General features: G+C 42.9%; 1 protein-coding gene across 4 annotated transcripts in view; it reads right to left on the reverse strand.

Annotated features, from left to right (window-relative positions):
• Nucleotides 1-20808, reverse strand: part of mib1 (MIB E3 ubiquitin protein ligase 1) — a 56043-nt gene extending 35235 nt beyond the window's left edge. For all 4 annotated transcript variants that reach the window (XM_053651843.1, XM_053651844.1, XM_053651841.1 and 1 more), the window contains exons 1-13: nt 20615-20808; nt 19298-19537; nt 17117-17288; nt 15825-15954; nt 13258-13362; nt 10217-10283; nt 8429-8633; nt 7759-7942; nt 6694-6838; nt 6095-6228; nt 4261-4368; nt 671-868; nt 442-593 (exon numbers count right to left, since the gene is read on the reverse strand). In XM_053651843.1, the coding sequence (XP_053507818.1) occupies nt 442-593; nt 671-868; nt 4261-4368; nt 6095-6228; nt 6694-6838; nt 7759-7942; nt 8429-8633; nt 10217-10283; nt 13258-13362; nt 15825-15954; nt 17117-17288; nt 19298-19526 (1829 nt within the window). In that variant the 5' untranslated portion in view covers nt 19527-19537; nt 20615-20808. The remainder of the gene's footprint in view (nt 1-441; nt 594-670; nt 869-4260; nt 4369-6094; nt 6229-6693; nt 6839-7758; nt 7943-8428; nt 8634-10216; nt 10284-13257; nt 13363-15824; nt 15955-17116; nt 17289-19297; nt 19538-20614) is intronic.
• Between the last annotated feature and the right edge of the window lie 288 nt (nt 20809-21096).

Here is a 21096-nt window from a genome sequence, read left to right on the forward strand (position 1 = left end):
CTCGGTGTGGTTCCGTAAGCAGGTGATGACACCGCGATCATCAGCTTTGGTGTGAACCAAAACAATGGCGTTCTGAGCGAGGTGGTCTCGAGCAGCTTCCGATTCAACTCTAGTGATGAAGCGAATCGACTCGATTGATTTGACTGAATCGAAAATCCATCCATCCATCCATCTTCCAATCATTTATCTCATTCAGCTGAATATTAAAAACATCTGTATCTGCTACTCAGACACGAACCGACTTTCTGACAATGTTGGGACACAGACGGCACCGAAGGTGCCGCTCGAGGACGACGACGACAACCGTGTTCCGAAAATATCAACAGGATCGAGGAAACACGTTTAGCTTTCGAGAATTTTTTTTCTAATCCTAATGAGCACAAAGACCTGCTCAGGAACCACGACTCACAACCTCTTGATGGAAAAGAGAAGCGGCTGTACCTGGGGTTCCCCCGCAGCGCTGCGTGATGGAGAGCGTTGAAGCCGTTGTTGTTGGTGATGGTGACGTCGGCGCCGGCCTCTAGCAGGACCGACAGCATGTCGTCCCTCTTCTTGCTGATGGCGTCGTGGAGAGGCGTGTCTCCCTCCGAGTCCTACAGAGAGCGCAGTCTCATGAGATCGAGTAATGTTAAGTGTCGCGGAACGTGTTGGCGAAAGAAGCGAGGTTTACCTGAAGGCTGGGGTGGCAGCCGAAGTCGAGCAGCGTCTTCACGACCTGCAGGTGACCCTTGTTGACTGCGATGTGTAGCGGCGTCTGTCTGCGCTTGTTCCTGGCGTTGAGGTCGGCTCCCCCTCGGTGCAGGACCTCGATGACGGAGCCCTCGTCGCCAAACGCCGCGTGATGCACCGCCCGGTCTCCATCCTTATCCTTCACGACAAAGCGAAATTCCACCCTGAACGACTCACGTATTCATCCTTACAAATAACAAGCCATCGAACAAACCACGTTGGTCCGTTTCCACTTCGCGTAGTGGTTTCCTACGTTACCCACAACGCAATTCGACATGATTGGACTAGGATTCGACTCTCACTTCATCTCTACCTGAACAGAGCGATGCGGCGGCGCTTTAATCCTTTCGTCTGTCCGGCTCTCTCGCCTCCGCACCTGTACGCTCTGCTTCGACTTTCCTCCGAAATCTCGCCGTCTCGTAGCGCGCCGATTAAAATCTCCGCTTTCGCCGTGTTCTACAGCTGCACTGCATTCTGGGAATTTGAGCCTAGTATTTGCCCCAACGTCTACACGATCTCAAATGCTGGTTCTCTCATTAAAACGAGGCTAAATCTACGTTCACACTAGCAACAGGACGAGACTGTGTCGCTCGTAGTTTGGTCTCTTCTGGGCATTCTACTTTTGTTGTCGCTTGTGGGCGTGGCCTGTCCAGCAAGAAACGTTAGCAGCTATATATATGTAGCTTCTAAATCTAAGTAGTTAAACGGAAATTAAATAACGCGTTAATTAGTGTAAAAAAAAGGGTCGTTTGGTTTATATATTACATGCTCGTCGTCAAACTAGCTTTCTTGTCAGATTAGCAAAGCAAGCTAGCTTTAACAGCTACGTCCGATCTGTTGCGTTTCTTTCCAAGCTTTATTTGATTTACGTTTTGTTTCTTGGGAATATCTTTAGACACATTTACCGAGCGGTTGTATATAACAAGTTAAGACAAAACCGCGATCGTAAGTTTTGATTCATTTTGCAGATCAGACAGTAAACGGGAACTGAAGCCGTGAGGGGAAGGAGCCGAGGAAACGTCGGACCGTAATCCGCATAAATACGATCGATCTGAGTGGACTGCGCTAGTAGATTGGATTTAATCACGCCACAAATATAACAACCTGATGCGTTTCATGGACCAAACTTGGAGCTGATAGCTATCCGCCCTCTTCTGCATACGTCTCAGAGATGCCCACGATTGGCTAGCGTCGCTGTGATCGACAGATGAGAAAGAGTACGCCCCGCCCACCCAGACAATTTTGCTCTCTCGGATTCCCGGCCATAGACGACTCTCGGCGTCTCCGAGGCTTTTATATCAAGATATGTAAGAATTCTCCTTCAACATTTTCACGACACGTTCGTTCTCAGAGGGAAGAAAAAAAAAAAAAAAAAAAAAAAACCCCAGAATTAATCGGCTCAGAAATCCGAGTCTGATTAACAGTCTGAGCTCAGGAGAAAGAGCGCTGCGTTTTGGGGTTTTTTTTTTTTTAGCGGCGAGTTAAGCCGTCGGCTTTTACAGCCCGAGTTATTACGCGAGCGGAGAAATATGAGAGGGAATATTTATTAAGCTTGAAGAATTTATTTTACAAGCAATCATGCAATTTATTTTTGAAACTTGGACGCACTATAACCACCATTACACCGTTTCCATTCATTTAAAAAAAAAAAACAGTACGAAATATTAAAGAATTATCAGCTACAGCGTGCCGAACAGCGTTCCGGCGCTGAATAAATTCATATCACAGGTGGAACCGTTCCACGACACGAGAGAACTTAAAGTGTTGGAGAACATTTCTAGAAATAACTGCTCATCACGAACGATCGTAAAGACTGGTAGGGTTATGGGGAAATTCCTGCGTTATGGATGTGAGGTATAAACCTGTACTGAAATCCGGTCATGTGACCCTTCGGGAAGAACACCGATTCATTATTCAGAACCACGATGTTCACGTACATATTACAGACTTGTGTCAGTTTAACAGCGGAAGAAACGGGACGTGATATCGAGTCTTGCGGAGACGCTGGATAAACACGGTGGATTTTAATGCTTTTATTTAATTTTTTTTAAATAAGAACAGGATTTTACAGGCAGTGAAAATCCTTCTTCTGAAATGCTTCTCATTTGGTTAAATGGCTGAACGAAGCAGAAGGTTTTCTTTAAACTCTGACTTTTTCTTTCAGTTTCTTTATAAAATATAACGTACTTGTTCTCACAAATATTATTATTATTATTATTATACTTTAGTAAATGTATTCATTCTGTGTAAATCATGAGTAGAAATGTACTACAAACCCCTTTTTTAAAATAATATTTTGGATTCTTGGATAATTTAAAAAAAAAAAAAATTTCTTAAAAAGGTTCAACTTTTGTAACTGTGTTCGTTTCACGTAAAACTATTAAAAACAATAATTATAATTATTTTTAATATTATTACACGAAGAAAAATATTGCAAGATATTTCTGGGAAATTTTAAGTAAAAAACTATTGCAAAGTTTCTTCCCTTCTTCTTCATCATAATGATGACGATTCTACTACTATCTTTTATTTAAATCTAAATAGAAAAACACGACTTTTATATAGAATTATTTATTCATTGTATGAATTTATTCATTTCATGTCAAAATAATTTAGTTAAATCATTTCCTAAAAAAGAAAAAATATATATATTTTATTAATTTCATGTAAAAAGTGTATTAAATGTCCTTTATGTCCTTAATCATATTTTGGATTCTTAGATTAATAATAATAAGAAGAAGAAGAATAAAATTATTATAATAATGCATTTATTATATATTTATTACTATTATTGCACGACTGAGTTTTTACTCTAAAACTATTTCTTACTAGCAATATTACGCATCGTGCATATCTATTTTATATTCCTATAATATTCATATTTCTTATTATTATTATTCCTTTTCTTTTCTTTTTTTAAACAGCATTTGAAGTTCAAAAATGAAAAAGTATTTACAAAGTACTCTGTATATTTTACGATAAACCTCCATAATAGCCTAGTACCGGATCTGGATATGCTTTTATAACATGTATTAATATTTAATATTTATTTTGTTTAATACGGTACATATTTATGTCAATTTTTTATTTTTTTTTTAAAAGGACACCTCGTTATTGACCTACATTACCTAGGGTAAATGAAATGAGGAATGAATGAGAAACAGGGTATAAACGTTATAGGTCGTGTTTCAGTAAACGTTTAAACACGAGTAAAGTCGCCTCGCGGTTTCGTGTGTGGTGATTCAGCTGAGACGGCTCAAGGTGCTGAGACGTGTAGGACACCGTGTGTAGGACACTGTACAGAGGACGTTGTGTGTAGGACACCGTGTGTAGGACGCTGTACAGAGGACGCCGTGTGAAGGACGCTGTGTGAAGGACGCTGTGTGAAGGACGCCGTGTGAAGGACTGTGTGTAGGACGCCGCGTATAGGACGCTGTGTGAAGGACGCCGTGTGCAGGACGCTGTACAGAGGATGACGTGTGTAGGACGCCGTGTGTAGGACGCCGTGTGTAGGACGCCGTGCAGGATTACCTCAGCCTCCAGGTCCACGTTGTGTTTCAGCAGCAGCTTGAGGACGTCCACGTGGCCGTTCTGACTCGCCGCCTGCATGGCTGTGTGTCCTGCGCACTGCCCGTTCACCTGCGAAACAAAACGCACAGCTGAGGCACGTACGTATACACGTGAGGGCGTGCATATAGAGGAGTGTGTGTGTGCGCGTGAGAGATTGTGTGTGTACCCCCATGTGCGCTCGGGTGTGTGATCTGCAGCGCTGCGGTAAGTTAAAGCAGCGTGTGATGGCATGAATATTGATGCCCGAGCTCCTTGGAGCGTTCGCAGGACACGTCTGGTCCTGACAGGCGCACCGCTCGGACGCTCACCCCCTCCTACTCCTTCCCTACTCATCCCCCCTCCCCCTCCCCGGTTCTAAGCGAGGAGTCCTGTGGGGACCGACAGGGCACTGCACCACTCACTGCTCCACCACCAGCACAACATTTCTCCCTATAATAACGATCCTCGTGCAGGCGTTACAGAGGGTCAGCAAACTCGGCCGTCCCAGGAGGAGCGGGACGCTGCGTAGCTACAGAGCCACTAAACAGGACTCCTGAAGGTCAAACGGGCGTCTAAAGCACGGCCGAAGCTGGAACAGGGCCAGGATTTTCAATATAGTACAAAAAAACACAGTAAACTTCTGGGAACGCATTTTCTAATTAACATTTAGAGCATCATATTTCACTACACACCATTTTATACCCACAAACCTGAACACACGCAGGTTTAAGAATAAATGATAATAAAAATAATACAAATCCAACAGATGATGTGAAAATGTCAAAAAAATAAATAAATAAAAACAAACTTTTAAACTGATCTTTCAAAATGTTTTTTTTAAACCAAATTTACATAAAAAAAAAAAAAAACGAAGCTGATGCATGTTTCAGGAATAGAACTAATAAATAAATAAATAAATAAAATAAAAAAAACCTTACACAAGATGAACATTCAAAAAATATATTATAATAATTATAATAATAATAATAATAATAACTGAACCAGATTAGTGTTTTTTTTAAATAACTAGAGAAATATTAGAAATTTTTAAATAAGTAAATATTTAAATAAATTCATTACAAAAATGGAAGTTGACGCATTTGTATTAAAAAATATCAAATTAAGCCTTATATTTAAAAATAATAATAATAATAATAATAATAATAATAAAATACCCAGATTCATGATTATCACTAAAACTGACCAGATGTTTGTTTCCTGTTAAAAAATAAATGGACAGAGAAATTAAACTGAACCAGAACTTCTATTTTAAAAATTGATCTATTTTAAGAACTATAAAAAAATAAAGATAATAATTTGTAAAAAAAAAAAAAAAACACACACACACACACCACCACATCAGTGTGACTGCAGCACTAACCAGTAGCTCTGCGTGGATTTTACTCGCCGTTACACGTGACGTGAACATGAGTCCCACGACAGTGTAACCCGTCTCCCGCACTGAACATCGGCTCGTCTCGCGCGCGCACACACACACACACACACACACACACACACACACACACACACACACACACACACACGGAGCACTGAGCTTTGATGAAGAGTTTGATCTGGGAGATGGTGATGAAAACGCGGCGGCGTTTTTCAGGACACGGCACTTCAAAGCTCGACATCTACAAAAGTCGACGTCTACACGTCGTCCTCAGCCCAGGGGTTGTGATCTCAGAGTGAACTGTGATCTCAGCAACACTGACAGCTACGAAAGATGACTATTTCTGAGAACTGAAGGTTGACGGATTGAAACACACACACACACACACATTCTCCTTATAGTAAATTGTTTTCCCCTTACGTCCACGTCTGGTCTCTTGAGGATGTCCTCCACTTTGGCCAGGTCTCCGTTGGCCGCGGCCTTCACCAGCTCCTCGTTGATGTCTCCCGACTCCTGAGTCTCGAACAGCTTCTTCAGCAGCTGAGACAGACGCTCTGAGGACAGAGGGACACGCTTCAATCAGGACGTTATCTCTTGTGAGTTTAGAGACGTCAGTCAGGGATGAGTGCTACAGAACGATGATACCGTCAATACATATATGTAAAAGAAAAGATTCCCGGTCCGTACAGGATTTTGCAGAGGTTTTTTTTTGTGATTGTTGCGACCAAAAATGCTCAATTGTGTTGCGGGTTTGTTTTTTTTGCGGAAAATTACTGGATTTGGTAAAGTCGTAATCGCATGAAACAGTTTCGCGCGCGTTTGTTGGTAAACGAGACCTTTTCGATGTACTCATGTTCGACGCACGTGAATCGAAGAGGACTTTGTCCGAATAGGGCACGAACAGACTTTATATTTAAGGGGGCAATTAGTTTTGCACATGGGTGATAAATGAGAGACAGAGAGAGAGAGAGAGAGAGAGAGAGAGAGAGAGAGAGAGAGAGAAAGAGTGTGTGTGTTACCTCCAGATGCGTTGGTAATGGCAGAACCAGCAGGAGCTACTTTAGTGACGGCGGCCGGGTTGTAGGTCCAGGAAGTACCGCACACCTCCACTTTCAGGTCGCTGTCAGAGTAGATCTGCTGCACACGGCCCATCTTCCCCAGAGTCTGCAGAGGAACACACACATATACACACACACACACACACACACACACACACACACACAGAATGTCAGAGTGAGTGTATGTAGCTTTTCTGAGCACTCTCCTTGACCGTGCCCTTTCTTTAAACCCCACCCTTAAACAAGACATGTATATGAGTGAGAAGAAGAAATAAAGGAATGGATAAAAACACGAAGGAAGACCAAGGAGGAGGAGAGGAAACAGTTCGGCTTTAAAAAAAAAAAAAAAAAAAAAAAAAAAAAAAAGAGACGAAAAGTATAAAAACAGGAACGTTCGGGAGCTCCGCCCCCATTTCTCATTTTTAAATCGCTCGTACAGCAGATACGGAGCTCGGAAATCTGTTAAACCTCGTCTACAGAGGGAGACGAAACACGCACACCGCCACGTAACGGCTCCGAGCGTTCGGTCTCCGACTTAAACCACGACTACGATTACTAATCCTAATCATAAATCGTGTCAAGAAGAGAAGAGGGGGAAAAATTAGCATGTTGCACAAAATAAAGACAAGGAAAAACAAGCCCCGCCCACGCCAAAATATACGCTCCAGAAAAATAAACCTGGAAAAAACTCGAAACTAGCAGCGTGTTCAATAATAAATAAATAAATCGGTAGATAAATAAATAAATAAAGAAAGAAAGGAAGAAAGAAAGCCAGACGCATGTTCTATTAAAAAAAATAATAATAAATGAATTCATAAACTTTCCAGAAGCAGAATGACGTTCTACACTAAATAATACACCGAACAAACATCTCATAAAGAATCTCAACAAAAACAAAAAAATAATAAAATAAAAAAGGGTACTCCATGGGTATCATAGAAAAGGGGAGAGTGGCGGAATTTATACTGAAATTATCATGTCTGTGTGTGTGTGTGTGTGTGTGTGTGTTCCTCTGCAGTTCCTCACCGGCAGCATGGCCTCGGCCCACTCTCCGTGTCCCCTCTGCAGCAGCTTGATGCGGTCGATGTCGTAACAGATCTGCACCAGATCCCCCACCATGAACTGGGAGCTTCCTCCTTCGGCTCCGGCCGGGACCTCGCCGCTGCGCGCCACATTCGCTTTGGTCAGGACGGCCGGGTTAAACGTCCACCTGCGACACGGGACGCGTTTAGTTAAACCACAACCGGGCGGGAGAGTAAAGGAGACCCGTACATCTAAATCGCATCGTGCGGTACGATCGTTCATCGAGACGCGTCGGCGCTCGTCTGCTCCATCGAATACGCGGCGAAACCTCTGGATTACAGTGAAGGCAGCATGTGGTTTATCCGCGTGTTTGTCTCTATAGACAAAATAACACGGTTCAAGTCGGGGGGGCGGGAGACTTCAGATTCTAGAGCGTTCGATTGGACAGAAAATCTGACGAGAAGCTGACGTGCAGAATGGCGTCATCGAAATTGTAGAGCGAGCGAGAGAGAAAATTCTGAACGCGTAGATCTTCTAAATGTGAATTTTGTCGTCGTTTTGGCGCGCACTAGCTTATAGATAACCTTAAGGATAACGTTTATACTAAAAGCGTTGAGGAAAGCGTTCTTCGGGGTCAGTATTCGGCGTGTGGAGGAGAGACGGGTCGACGCACCTGTTACCGCTGGGATACTGGACGACGATGTCGTGGTCCTCGTCGATGCCGCACACCGTGCCCGTGGTGGTGAGCGTCTCGAACATGCCGTCCGTCCAGCCGCCGTGGCCGTGCTGCAGAGACTGGACGATCTCCAGGTCCAAGTCGATGTTCACCAGGTCTCCGATCTGCAAGCCGCCGGGGTTCCTGTTCCCGTTCTGCTCGCCTGGAGGAAGCGTGGAGCGACATACCGTCAGGCACGTTCACGCCGCGTTCTCCGTTCCGATCGGTCGCAAGGCGTCCGTTCGTTTGCAAATCGCAAGTTGATATTAAGCGTTTCTATAGTAACGGCTCGTTCACGGGGACGGCGAGGTTCCCGGTACAGGAACGCCTTCAGGGCGTCCGACAACATTAAAAGTAACAATAAACGGATAAAAAGAAAAACATTTCCAAATACTTGGTGAACTCTAAGAGGACGTTACAGCAGCGACATACACACTCTCCATCGTCCCCCTTCTCGCTTAAAGTTCAAAAACAAAACAAAAACAAAACCACGCGGTTACTAAGCAACCCTAACCGTCTAAACTTTTCTTTTCCGTCCTGATCATGACTTTATCTCCGACACCGGAGACTCCTTCCCTTCCATAAATCGCAGAAAGCACCACCGTAATGTTTTTTTAACACGTCTACGCGAAGCCCCCGTCTAAGCCGTCACTATAGATACGCTAAAATATTAAAACGAGCTCGTTAATATAACGCCGTGACTCGCAGAGCCACTGTAATAAATCTTCTGACCAATCAGAATGGAGGATTCAGCAGTGCTCTGGTATTAATCTGGATCGTGTTTTTGATTCACATCCAAGCTTTCAATATTGCTCCCTGGAAGTTTCCATGACTACGCGAGCTGTCTCGCTCACGCCGAATTCGTGCGAGCAACGAGACACTCGGCAGGTCGTTAGGAGTTTAAACGTCACGTCCAGAACGCTAGCATAGCTCGTAATAAACTAATCGGCTCCACAACAAACAGCAGAGGATGCGCTAATGCGTACTGAAAAAAATCTACACTCATTTTTATCAAAACGTATCGTTTATAATAAACCTGACATTTTATTATTATTATTATTAGTTAAACCAACTAGCGCGTTTCTTCATTTTAAGGAGCCTTGACGCACCTTCAGCCCTCTTTATCCGACTGAGCAGGTTCTCTTGAATGTAGAAGTGTTATTGAGCTTTTGTTAAGTGAGTACATTCTGTTTACTTCAGCAGCGAGACTGCGGCCGGGACCGGGTCCGGGTCGATCGTGGCTCCCGGCCAGGAAGGCTTTTAAAGCATGAAGCTCAAACAAAAAAGTGCTGCCACCTAGTGGACATCTCACGCTACACTAATAACTGGACCATACAGGATTGATGGCGGGCTGGCCGACTTGTTCAGGAAGGATAAAACCTGTGATTTAAGGGTGGGGCGATATGAAAAATATATATCATATCATATCATATCATATCATATATAATCTTAACCCCAGGGCATTTTTACAATCACGACCGACAGGTTTGCTCACAAACTGCTGGGAAAACTGCAGCTTTGTATTTGTGTTGGATGATTTAGATAACGTCTACAAAAATAAACGCAGCTTATCGTTTTTGGTTCTATTTTAAATCATTCAAAAGGAAGAAAATTTGAATAAAAATGAAAAGAATAAGTACAAAGCGTGACATTGAATCGTAACTGCTCCGAATGTATCATGATCTCGTATGATATTTTAATCGCATCTCTCACACACACACACGAGAACATGGTGGTAATACTCACCCAAGACTGGACAGTGGTCTCTGTAGAAAGTTCCTCCTTTGGCGTCTTGCACACATTTCAGGTCCGACTGTGAGGTGAGACGGGAAGGGGGAAAGAAAAAAAAAACAACCAGATATTAAATTCACCAAAACATGACTAGGCATAAAGAACACATTAGGCCAGAGTTGACTTTAGTGCTGACTCTACGCCAGATTATCTTGCGTAAGTATTCTACATGAAAGGAATCCCCCCCCCCAAAAAAAAAATACTTTGAGGGTGCTAGAAGAAGCCATTTTGGATGAAAACCATTTCATAATTTATTCTTCAAGATATTCTGGTGTCAGGAGGACCACAAACGGAGTAGATGTTTGGTATCTCATGATCATGATCAGCTGACTCAGCTTCCTCAGAAACTGTCAAATAAACGCATTTTTAAAAAGCGCTTCCTTAGATAAAGGGTTCCGCATGGGTTCTTTCGGTGTTGAACTTCTACTTGGAACCTTTAGAGAAAGGAAACTCCTCTGCTTTAGTTAAAACGTGCGTCACCGGAAAGATAACTTCACCCCCATGTATTCCAGGATGAGACGTCTCAATCGGCTCCCTAGGTGTAGAATCGGTGTATCAAAGACCCTGGCTTTCTTCACACCGGGACACCGATGACTCGATTTCCGATGAAATCACGAACAAAACGTCACCACTGGTGCTCGTCGACGAACCGAGATCTTCGCCGTTATACGTCATGTAAATTTGTTCGATTAATCACGCGCGTTTCTGTCATTTAAAAGTCTTCAGACTCAAACAAACCATACAGAAAACGTCAAATTACTGACGGAAGTAATCCTTTGAGAGCCACAAAGAGAATTCGTCCGCCATTTTTTTTTTTTTTGGCGATCTGAGAGGCTTCAGAAAGCATGACGTCATTTCCAGTAAAGGAACGTAGTTTGTGTCGCCTAGTTTTTGCGGGATTTTTTTTTTTAGGGAGCAAACGTTCCAGTACACTGGAGGGATTATGCGATTGAGACGGCCCTCAAAATGGCCGACTCCCTGATCAGTGCCCTGACTACTGAACTCGGGAGCTCAATCACTCAATCAATCAATCATCGATACACAATCTGAGATCCACGGTAATGCTCCCAACAGATAAAATTTTATATATATACGTACAGATATACGTACATATACATATATATACACATATACACACAACTTTTCCCCAAAAGTAGTCACTCGGTCGTACAGAACAAACTTATATTATCTTTTGAATCACTTAACAAGCATTTCTAAGTAATTCCACTTACACACTTCAGGCCACGCCTCCAGGTGAGTCATCTTTCATGCTGCATTTGACATACCTCTGTGCTACGTCATTTTCGCGCTACAGAGTGGTCAAAAATCATGGACGCCTCCATCACGGATACTAAAACTATCGGTGAACAGCTGACTGAAACGAAACTGAAAGTGAAATCCAAAATACAAAAATATAAACCGGCAATATTTAAAAAAAAAAATGATAATAACCCCCTCTATGTACGTCTTTTGTTAGCGACGAGCTAGCCGGCTAACTGACGGGTGATGATGAGTGAGATTTACCTCGTCGAACCTGCAGACTGTGCAGTCAGCGTTCGAGTTTACGTCTGTAGAGCACGAATGCTGATATACACAGCGTGACGCGTTTAAAAACCAAAGGAGCGCTGCTTCGTTTAGCGTCGATGCTGGGAGCAGCCATCTTAATGATTTGACGTCACTTGCCGAACTCGGGGGGGAGGGGGGGTGAGCCGAGCAGACCGTCCCGAGTTTACGAGTAGGAATAACGTTGAGACGCCGTTTCTTCGATCTGTCCTCATCAGAAGTGGGAAATTCCGAGTTACGACCTTTTCTCGAACGCACTCTAACGCCGCTTTTCAGCTCGGTGACGTGGTTCTGTTCATTTTTATAGATAACAGGGCGTCAAGGTATCAGAAACAACTTAACTCGCTCGTTAACTAACAGGAAGAGCCCAAGGGTTTAAGCAGATCAGTGGAAAAAGTATAATAAACAAGAACAAGCTTTTACGAGTGTGCGTGTGTGGATGTTTACCGCATTAAAATCATTTATTAACTGTAGAGGTTTTGTTTTTTCTGGACTTTTATAGAAACAAAATGGTGGAGAAAAAAAAAAAACAATACTGAGAGAGAAATAAACATGAATAAATTTGATTCGATCCTGTCACAAATGGAAAAGTTTGGAACTGGGAATGTTCACATGTAAAAGAGATCGACTGTATGTATGTATGTATTTATTTCTGTTTGTTATGATGAATTCGCATTGTATTGATACTGTATTATATTTGCAACGTAAGCGAGTTTTAAAAACAATATCGGACAGGTATTGCTATACGTTTGTGGGAAAGTGGAAATCTTCAGCGTATCTGTCCGCAAAAGCAGAAGAGCAGACGTTCCGAGCAGAAGCGGTTTATCATCATTACTTCCTGCCACTAGATCATTTCCACTTTATCTGGCAGAGGAATCAGAAAACTCTACATACAAAAAAAAAAAAAAAGGTAAAAGGAACTGAAACATAAAAAGCTGAAACATGCAGAATAATTCAAATGGTTATGAGTAAGACTGAACTGTATCCAATATTATCGTATACGTTTTATATACAGGTCCGACAGATGCGGCGAATGACCCGGACACCATGATTTTAATGACAAAGCATGGAGCTGCTCCTCATGCAGGAACCGTCCTATAGGTTAAAAATTCAAACCCGGCACAACGACTCTCGGCCAATGAGGAGACGGAATGGAGAGCCAAACAAAAGCGGCACGCTTTCTCCAGACCCCCAAACCCCCCCCCCCCACCCGAGTCCACTCGGTCGTTCCCCCGGAAAACAAAAAGACGCAGCAGATTTCCTTTATCATGTAGATGGAGCTTCCAGCTGCCTGAACAAAAGCGGACGCACACATGCCGGCTGCTGAGGTTCTCTCAATGGGCGTCTACACTGGAACAGCTGCTGCTTTGTGAGACGCGCGTGTGTGTGCGTGTGTGCGTGTGAGAGAGAGAGAGAGAGAGAGAGAGACTCACCATGCCCTCGAAGCCGACTCGGTAAAGGTTCTTGGCCCCGTTGTCCCAGAGGACGTAGGCGGCGCTGTGAGGACTCGCTGCACTCCAGTCCTGGATCTCCGTCACCTTAGGGACAGAGAGAAAAGATGAAACGGCATCATTTCCTCCACACCCACCACGAATAAAGTATTGGCACCCACGCCTTCCTTTATTACTTGCTACACGCCGGGTGTTGACTTACAACGGCACTATTGATATTTGAAGCAAGGAACGAACGCTTTCAGACTATTTCGTGAAAATAACCGGCGGGGAGTTTGGTGCGAGACGAAGGAGAGTCACCGTTACCGCTCGGTAACAGCACGTCCCGAGATGTTTTATTCCTTTTTTTTTTTTAAACAACAAAACAAAAAACAATGGATTATGAAATGTAAAGTGAAGTTTCGTAACTTTTATTATGAATACGTCAGCCTTAAGGTTATCTATAAGCTAGTGCTGCTCCAAAAAAAAACGACAAAACTCGCATTCAGAAGATACACGCGTTCAAAATTTACTCTCTCTCTACCACCGATACGGATCAACGATTTCGATGACATCATTCTGCACTTCAGCTTCTCGTCAGATTTTCCGTCCAATCAAACGCTCTCTAGAATCTGGTGTCCCGCCCCCCCGACATCACAAATATCCAGGGTCCTAACGGTCAAGTACGGCTTACCCGTTGGCTGTGAGGTAAGCTAAACGCTATTGGCTACTTTAAAAGAGGGAGGAGCCACTCGATGTGTCCCGCCCTGACTTCCTGTTTCGGTGGAAATTACGTATCGAATAACTCTACGTTTCAAGGCGCTTCACGGCGACTTTAAACACGTCCTTAGCAGCTTTATTAAATCGGTGGGAAAACCGGATTGGAAAACTGGATTCCAGTCCGGAATTCTTGTTTGTGTTTGGACACGCCTCCTGTCAGTCATTTTATAGACCCTATACTGTACCACCAAAGATCTTTTAAGACTGGGACGGTGCTGATGAGAGATGCCAGGGGATGAAATCGTCCAGGTTTCGTCTTCGAGTGACTCGTGAGCGTCATTACTATACACACTATAATATACTACATTACTATAAAAGCGTCATCGTTAAGCGATCATTTGGCCTGGCAGCAGGAAACGAGTGAATTAATGGAAACCTGTCAGTGGCACAGAAGTGATGTTTGTTTACTATAAAACGCTCGGGTCCTGGGCCACGTTTAGTGTCGTGCATTAATTTGCAGCAGTGAGCGTAACAGCAAACGGTGAGTCAGCATTTCACACGGAAGCGCTGCACTAGAAAGCTGCTGTTAGGCTTTAATGACACGTACATCGCCACGCACTAGCGAGTGACTCAACGGCACTATTATACCTGTTTATACTGCCACGGCCAACGCTACTCTAATTAATAATAACAAAAAAAAACATTTCAAACAAATGGGTAAAATATGGAAATGAACGAGCTGCTCTGATGCTAACGGGGCTGTGTAGCTCTCCTTCCGAGATGTTTGCTAATTAATATTCAGTAAGCCATCTTCCTTTCCGTGTTCTCTCTGAAGCCACGCCCCCCAAAACACAACATGTTTAGGCTAGAACACCAGAGATAGAGTGTTCTGAAATACTGTGCAGGCAAATCGAGAAGCCTCGCTGTCCTGATTGCCGGGATGCTGGTGGTCCACATCGAGGATTTTAAAATCTCATTTTCAGAGCTCAACAGTGGTGTGTAAAATTTATTGTGATGTGGATGCCTCCTTTATAAAGCGCTTAGTAAAGTTGTGTGTAAAGTTGCGGTGTGCGTGCCTTATTTCTCAATCAAGTCGCAATGTCGTGGGCAAATTTGCTGTGTGTAAAGTTGGGCGTGGGTCTCATTTATCAACTGATTAATCACGTTGTGTGCAAACTTGTGGTCTGTAACGTTGTGATGTGTAAAGTTGTTCTGTGTAAAATATGGTGTGTAAAGTTGTTTTGTATAAAGTTGTTCTGTATAAAATATGGTGTGTAAAGTTGTGATGTGTAAAGTTGTTTTGTATAAAATATGGTGTGTAAAGTTGTTCTGTATAAAATATGGTGTGTAAAGTTGTGATGTGTAAAGTTGTTCTGTATAAAATATGGTGTGTAAAGTTGTTTTCTATAAAGTTGTGGTGTGTAAAGTTGTTTCCTATAAAGTTGTGGTGTGTAAAGTTGTTCTGTATAAAATATGGTGTGTAAAGTTGTGTGTGGGCCTCATTTATTAATCACTCAGTAAAAAGGCGTGTAAACGTGCAAAGTAATGCAGCTCAGCCAGTGCAGCGCATCAGCCGGAATTATTTCTTCTAAGAAATGCTAATACTGAGTTTTATATTCCACAACGGATCACAAAACCCACGGCTCGGATATTTAGATATTATTACTTTAAAAAGTAACATTGTTAAAACAGTAAAACCCTCTCTCACTCTATGACGGTTAAACTTCGCAATTAAACCCGCGAGTCACATGTGTGCCGAACCGTGGGGCGGGGTCCGTACGGATCACGGATCAACTACGACCCATTACATCCCTATCCACAACAGTATTTTTTTTAAAAAACATTAATACCTTTCCTCTCCTGCCATTTCCCCCGTCCTGGTCCTCCCACTGCCAGTCCACTCCCCGCACCACACGTCCTCCGGTGAAGATTCCTCGCGCCGTGATCTTCTTCGATTTGCGCCGAGATTCTAAAAGGACCCTAGACACACAAAAAAAAAAAAAAACGACACACTTGATGAGATAACACCAGACTGGATGTTAAACTTTAGCTAGAAATGCTGTGCTGTTAAAACGATAACGCACGCAGTAAACCCACAATATTTACTCGTTAAAATTTGATCCTTTTAGATGAATCAAGATTCATCATTTTAAATGAGATAAGGGCCACAGTGTTTTGAATAAGACCTGCCTTAATGTCATGATTAATACTCAAATGCTTTTGTCTAAAAAATAATTCAAAAAAGCCAAAAAATTCCAGTCATTTTTGGAAGGAAAAACCTATTTTAAAAATAAATAAATAAATAAATAAATATATATATTTTTAAAAACCGCCATGCATCCCCTTTTTTTTTTTTTTTTAAATCAAATATAACGATAACATCCTACTGCCAACATTAACCTGAGCTCCTCTGCAGCCACATCTAAGATCTTCTAAGGATAATCTTCATCCCTGTTAAGCCTCTGATCTTGCCCAAAACACATACATAACAGTCAGCTTTATTGTTATACAGACTGCTAGAGGCAGCTGGCAGGCAAAAGGAAAAACGCCAGCAATTCCTTTACAGAGAGGAAAATATCCCGGGGTAACGCAGAGCGACGCTCCCGAGAGAACCGCGCTTACACGGAGCAGCTGTTAGACAAACCCATTGTTTCCCTTCTCACGACGAGAGGCGTTACTGAGCGCAGGCACGAGTGCGCTCTAACCAACTGCTGGCCTTTTCAACGTTAATCACCTCACCATATGGAGACAGGAGACTTTACTCAGCCCTGGTGGTAGGGTTAGAGTCAAATCCATTCTTTGGATTCATCTCGCTATTTGGTTCGACTCGGATTCAGACTGCACGTTATTAAACCGAATAAAAAATATTATTTAACAAAAAATTTAAAAATAACGATTTGCGGAAGAAAAAGGACTGAAATCGTAGTCCTCAAACTCTTATTTATTGCTCAGAAGACCAGCAAATAAATGAAACACGAGCACACAGAGTCGGCATGAACGAAGCCCTTACCACTAACGCTAACGTTCCTAGCCATACATGCGGTGCATGTTGTACGTGTTGTCGCACTTATTTGGCAACCCACGCGTTTTTTATTTTATTCTAGCTACTGTACCTGATTAACAAGAATACAGAACTGCTCACCTCTCGCTGCCTGGCGTGGTGATGCGGTAGAACCTGTGTCTCAGGTGGTGCTTGTCGCCATGGTAACAGGTGGTGCACAGGTCGTAGTTCGTGCACTCGGCGCATTTCCAGCGGATGCCGATGATGGGCTGCTGCCTGCAGGTGTCACACATAGTGCCGTCGTGCTTGATACCTACGAGACAGAGGCGCGAGGTCAGAAGCCACCTTCGCCGTGTTAATGGAAGGAGTCTCCGGTGTCAGAGCTTTGTGGGACATAGCAGTTTAGATCTAATCAAATTCCTGTGGATGTTAACAATAGCGACAGAGAAAAGATATACAATGGACGTGTCAAGGCTTTTTTTTTTTTTTTTTTTTTTTACAAAAAATATATTTCCAATTAAGTTATTCACATGAAATTTTCACCAGACATCAGTATTAACTTAAGAAATCCGGAAATATAAAGAATTCACAACATTAACATCCATAAATAAAGTTGTGTGTTATAAAGCGGAATGACACGGGAAAAAAAGTATTGAACACGCTAAGAAAAAGCAGTTCTCCAAGGCAAGGTAAGGCAAGGAACCAGCTGAAATCTCTAAGTAATTACACCCCCTATCTGTGCAAATTAACATCAGCTGGGTTAGTAAACTGATGGTCTATAAAAAGGCTTTTCGTTACCATTATATAATGTTATAACCTCATTGGAAATATATTTACTGAAAAAAAATGTTGACGCATCCAATACTTATTTCCACCACTGTAACTGATGTGGGTATTTCAAAATGAAACCTAGCTAACTTACCTAGCTTAACCTAGCTAGCGAAGCCAAGTTAGTTGACGTTACATAAGGATTAAAGACACCTCGACTGAACTAACGTTAGTAAGTAATGTGGCTTGGTAGCTAAACAATGTCAGGCTGTGTTCACACGTAAAGTCTTTTTCTGATTGAAACCGCTGTGTAAAGCGTTTTTTTTTTTCTTCTTCATATTAAAGGAAAACAAAACAAAAAAAAGAAACGCCGTTCCAAAATGCAGCTGAGAGCATCGGAAACGAAAAGACTTTTTCGAATGTCGCCAAAAGAAGCTCAGGGCGTTGAAATGTTGAAACAAATCAAGAAATTCTCCGTCTGTCTCCTTTATTCGCTTCGGTTGCATTTTCTAAATTGTATGGACATATAACGTACGTATTTCAACGTGTTTATTCTCCCTATGTGTACACGTTAAGGTAATCCAACACACACGGCACCTGTAGATGAGCCGTCACTATGGAAACGATAACGTATTAGAATGAGTGCGTGAAGATCAACCTTTTTCGAAAACAACGTACATCTATTGACCAATCGGATTCGAGCGTTCGACCGTGCTGTAGTATCCAACTTTTTCCAGAGAAACCAAAGAGCGTCGCCATGATGGATTCTAACTCCCGTTGTACTGTAATCCTGTTCCGGTCTCTACAGGAACCCTTATTAAATCTGTCTAAGAGAGCGACGGAATCAATTAAAACAGAAACTTCTGGAGTGTTAGAAAGAATAAAAATGAGCTCAGGGTCAAGCCGTGCTGTCGTTCGCTGCCACGACGACGACGACAAACTTGAGGAATTTCTGGAAAATATTTGTTTCGAGCATCAGCAAACCCGAAAAGTACGTCCGTGTCCGCTTTCCAAAAAAATAAAGTCGCCCTGTTTCCTGTACAAAACCTGGCCTGTTTTATTGCCCTGCAGGTGATTATATACGTCTGTGCTTGTTATAATTTCGGAGTTCTTCGCCACGAATGCCTACAGAGAATACGACGTAGTTAATTAAATCACCGTAGCTAGCCTCGGGCCATGGCGTCAGATCATCTGAACAGTTATTAAACTTTTCACGGGTGAGGTACTGTCAAAACACGGTCAATGCAATATTGTAAAAGTTTCGGCACTTTTTTAAGCCATTTTCACACGTTTAACGTCACAGTATCAGATAGGAACATACACTAATTTGATTATAAACCCCGGAGAACGGAAATATAAAACAGGCTTCCGGTATGATCCAGGCGAGACTTCAGTGTTCAGGAGAACGATGGAGAACACGTGTCATGAATAAATTAGTAGTATGCAAATTAGCCTGTGGCGTCACCGAGCGACTTTTTTTTTTTTTTTGCGCGCGCGCACTAATTTACCCTGAAACTCCGGGAGGAAGAAGGCAAGTGAGCCGGTGATTGTTACCTGTAGGTGCGCTGTCCAGTATCCGCACGTCGTAGGCCCCGGAGCAGCGGTAGTTCGCCGCGGTGCCGTTATCCCAAACCACGACCACCTCCTCGGGGCTCTCGAAGCTCCTCACGGTGCCCACATGGCCCTCACCGCCGTCCTGCTTCCCCCACTTCCAGTCCGGGCCGCGGATCACTCGAGCGCCCACTCCTTCCATCATGACTCGGTTATTCCGGCCGCTGCTCATTTAACGAATAACTCCAAATAAAATAAAAATAAAGACCACAACATAAACGTGGGGAAGAAATAAAAAAAATACAAAACACACTTTCTTCGCAAACAATTGTTTTGTTTTTGTTAGCAAAGCAAGCTAAGTGCATTCATCACAAGTGACCGAGTCTGAATCTATCGCTAGCTCCGTAACCGTTATCCTTACAGCTGATTAGCTAGCTAGCTAGCAAGCTAACTCAACACATATCACTAGTTAACTTATTAACCTCCACAGCACGATTAGCATGAACCAGACCCGACTCTAAACAACACAAATCCACAACAAAAGCGTCCGAGTGCTAGTTTATTGTGAAATAACTGACTAACTAACTAACCAACCAACTAACTAACCACTTTACCTACTCCATGGCCTACTCATAAACAGAATGTCTCTTTATTATTGTTAGCGTTTGTTAATTATTTATAGTCTTATGTTTAGTTTTCAGAGGTGTACATTTGAATAAAACGGTGTGTTTAGGTAGACTTCAGACCCATCTTCTTGGCTGACTAACTAGTTATCTAACCTTTTACAAACTAAGTTGTGAGGCTTGAGCAGGTTTGATGCGAAAACAAATAAACAGGCACGAGCAGGACTTGTAAACATGAAATGAATCTACTGGGTAAACAAATAAACAAACAAGTCAAAGCTCAACAGATGGGTCGGAGTTTGTGTTTCTTCTCTGTTTAAAAAGAAAAGAAAAGAAGGGAAAGGAAGGAAGGAAGGAAGGAAAGAAAACCCCTACAAGCCAAACCTGGGGTCAGTTTAGTTGAGTGCTGATGTTTGTCTTCACTCCAAAAACAAGGGATGTTTACTAGCTTTCAGTGAGATGTGATGTTTTCTGAGATGTCCTACAAATGAAAGGAAAGGAAAGGAAAGGAAAGGAAAGGAAATGCGCAGGAAAGCAAGGGAGAGCTGAAAGCTAGGATTTGAGCAGCAGCAGGTCTCATCCTGTAAAAGCCCACATTTCTGTAAACAGCAGCTCCGAGCTCACAGCCTTTTGTCCGAGACACCGCTCTATTCCACAATCTCCAGGCTTTTCCCCCAACTCGTTAAGGTTTACTTACTTCCAACCTGCGTTACTGTTTCCCTTTAATTCCCTCTGAAGGTCGCTGATTAAAGACAAAACCCGATGCTCTGTGAGGAACCGCGCGGATGCAGAGAACCGAGACTCGGATCAGACACACAGAGTCGCCATTACAGCCAGCGGCCTCCAGACTGTCTCACCCCGCCCCCTCCCGTGACGTCACAGACACAGAGACTCCTCTCTCCAGACTGTCTCGCCCCGCCCCCTCCCCGCGACGTCACAGACACGGAGACACTCACTCTCTCTCTCTCTCTCTCTCTCTCTTTCACACACACTCACACACAATAATAATAATAATAATAATAATAATAATAATAATAATAATAATAATACATCTTCTATACCGCTTATCCTACTGGGTCTGGATCACGGGGAACCCTATCCCCTATCCCAGTGAGTGTGGGGCACAAGGCGGGGTACACCCTGGACAGGGTGCCAATCCATCAAGGCAATCACACACAC

This window comes from Ictalurus furcatus, chromosome 20 (genome assembly GCF_023375685.1).
Source record: "Ictalurus furcatus strain D&B chromosome 20, Billie_1.0, whole genome shotgun sequence".
Classification (NCBI taxonomy): domain Eukaryota; kingdom Metazoa; phylum Chordata; class Actinopteri; order Siluriformes; family Ictaluridae; genus Ictalurus; species Ictalurus furcatus.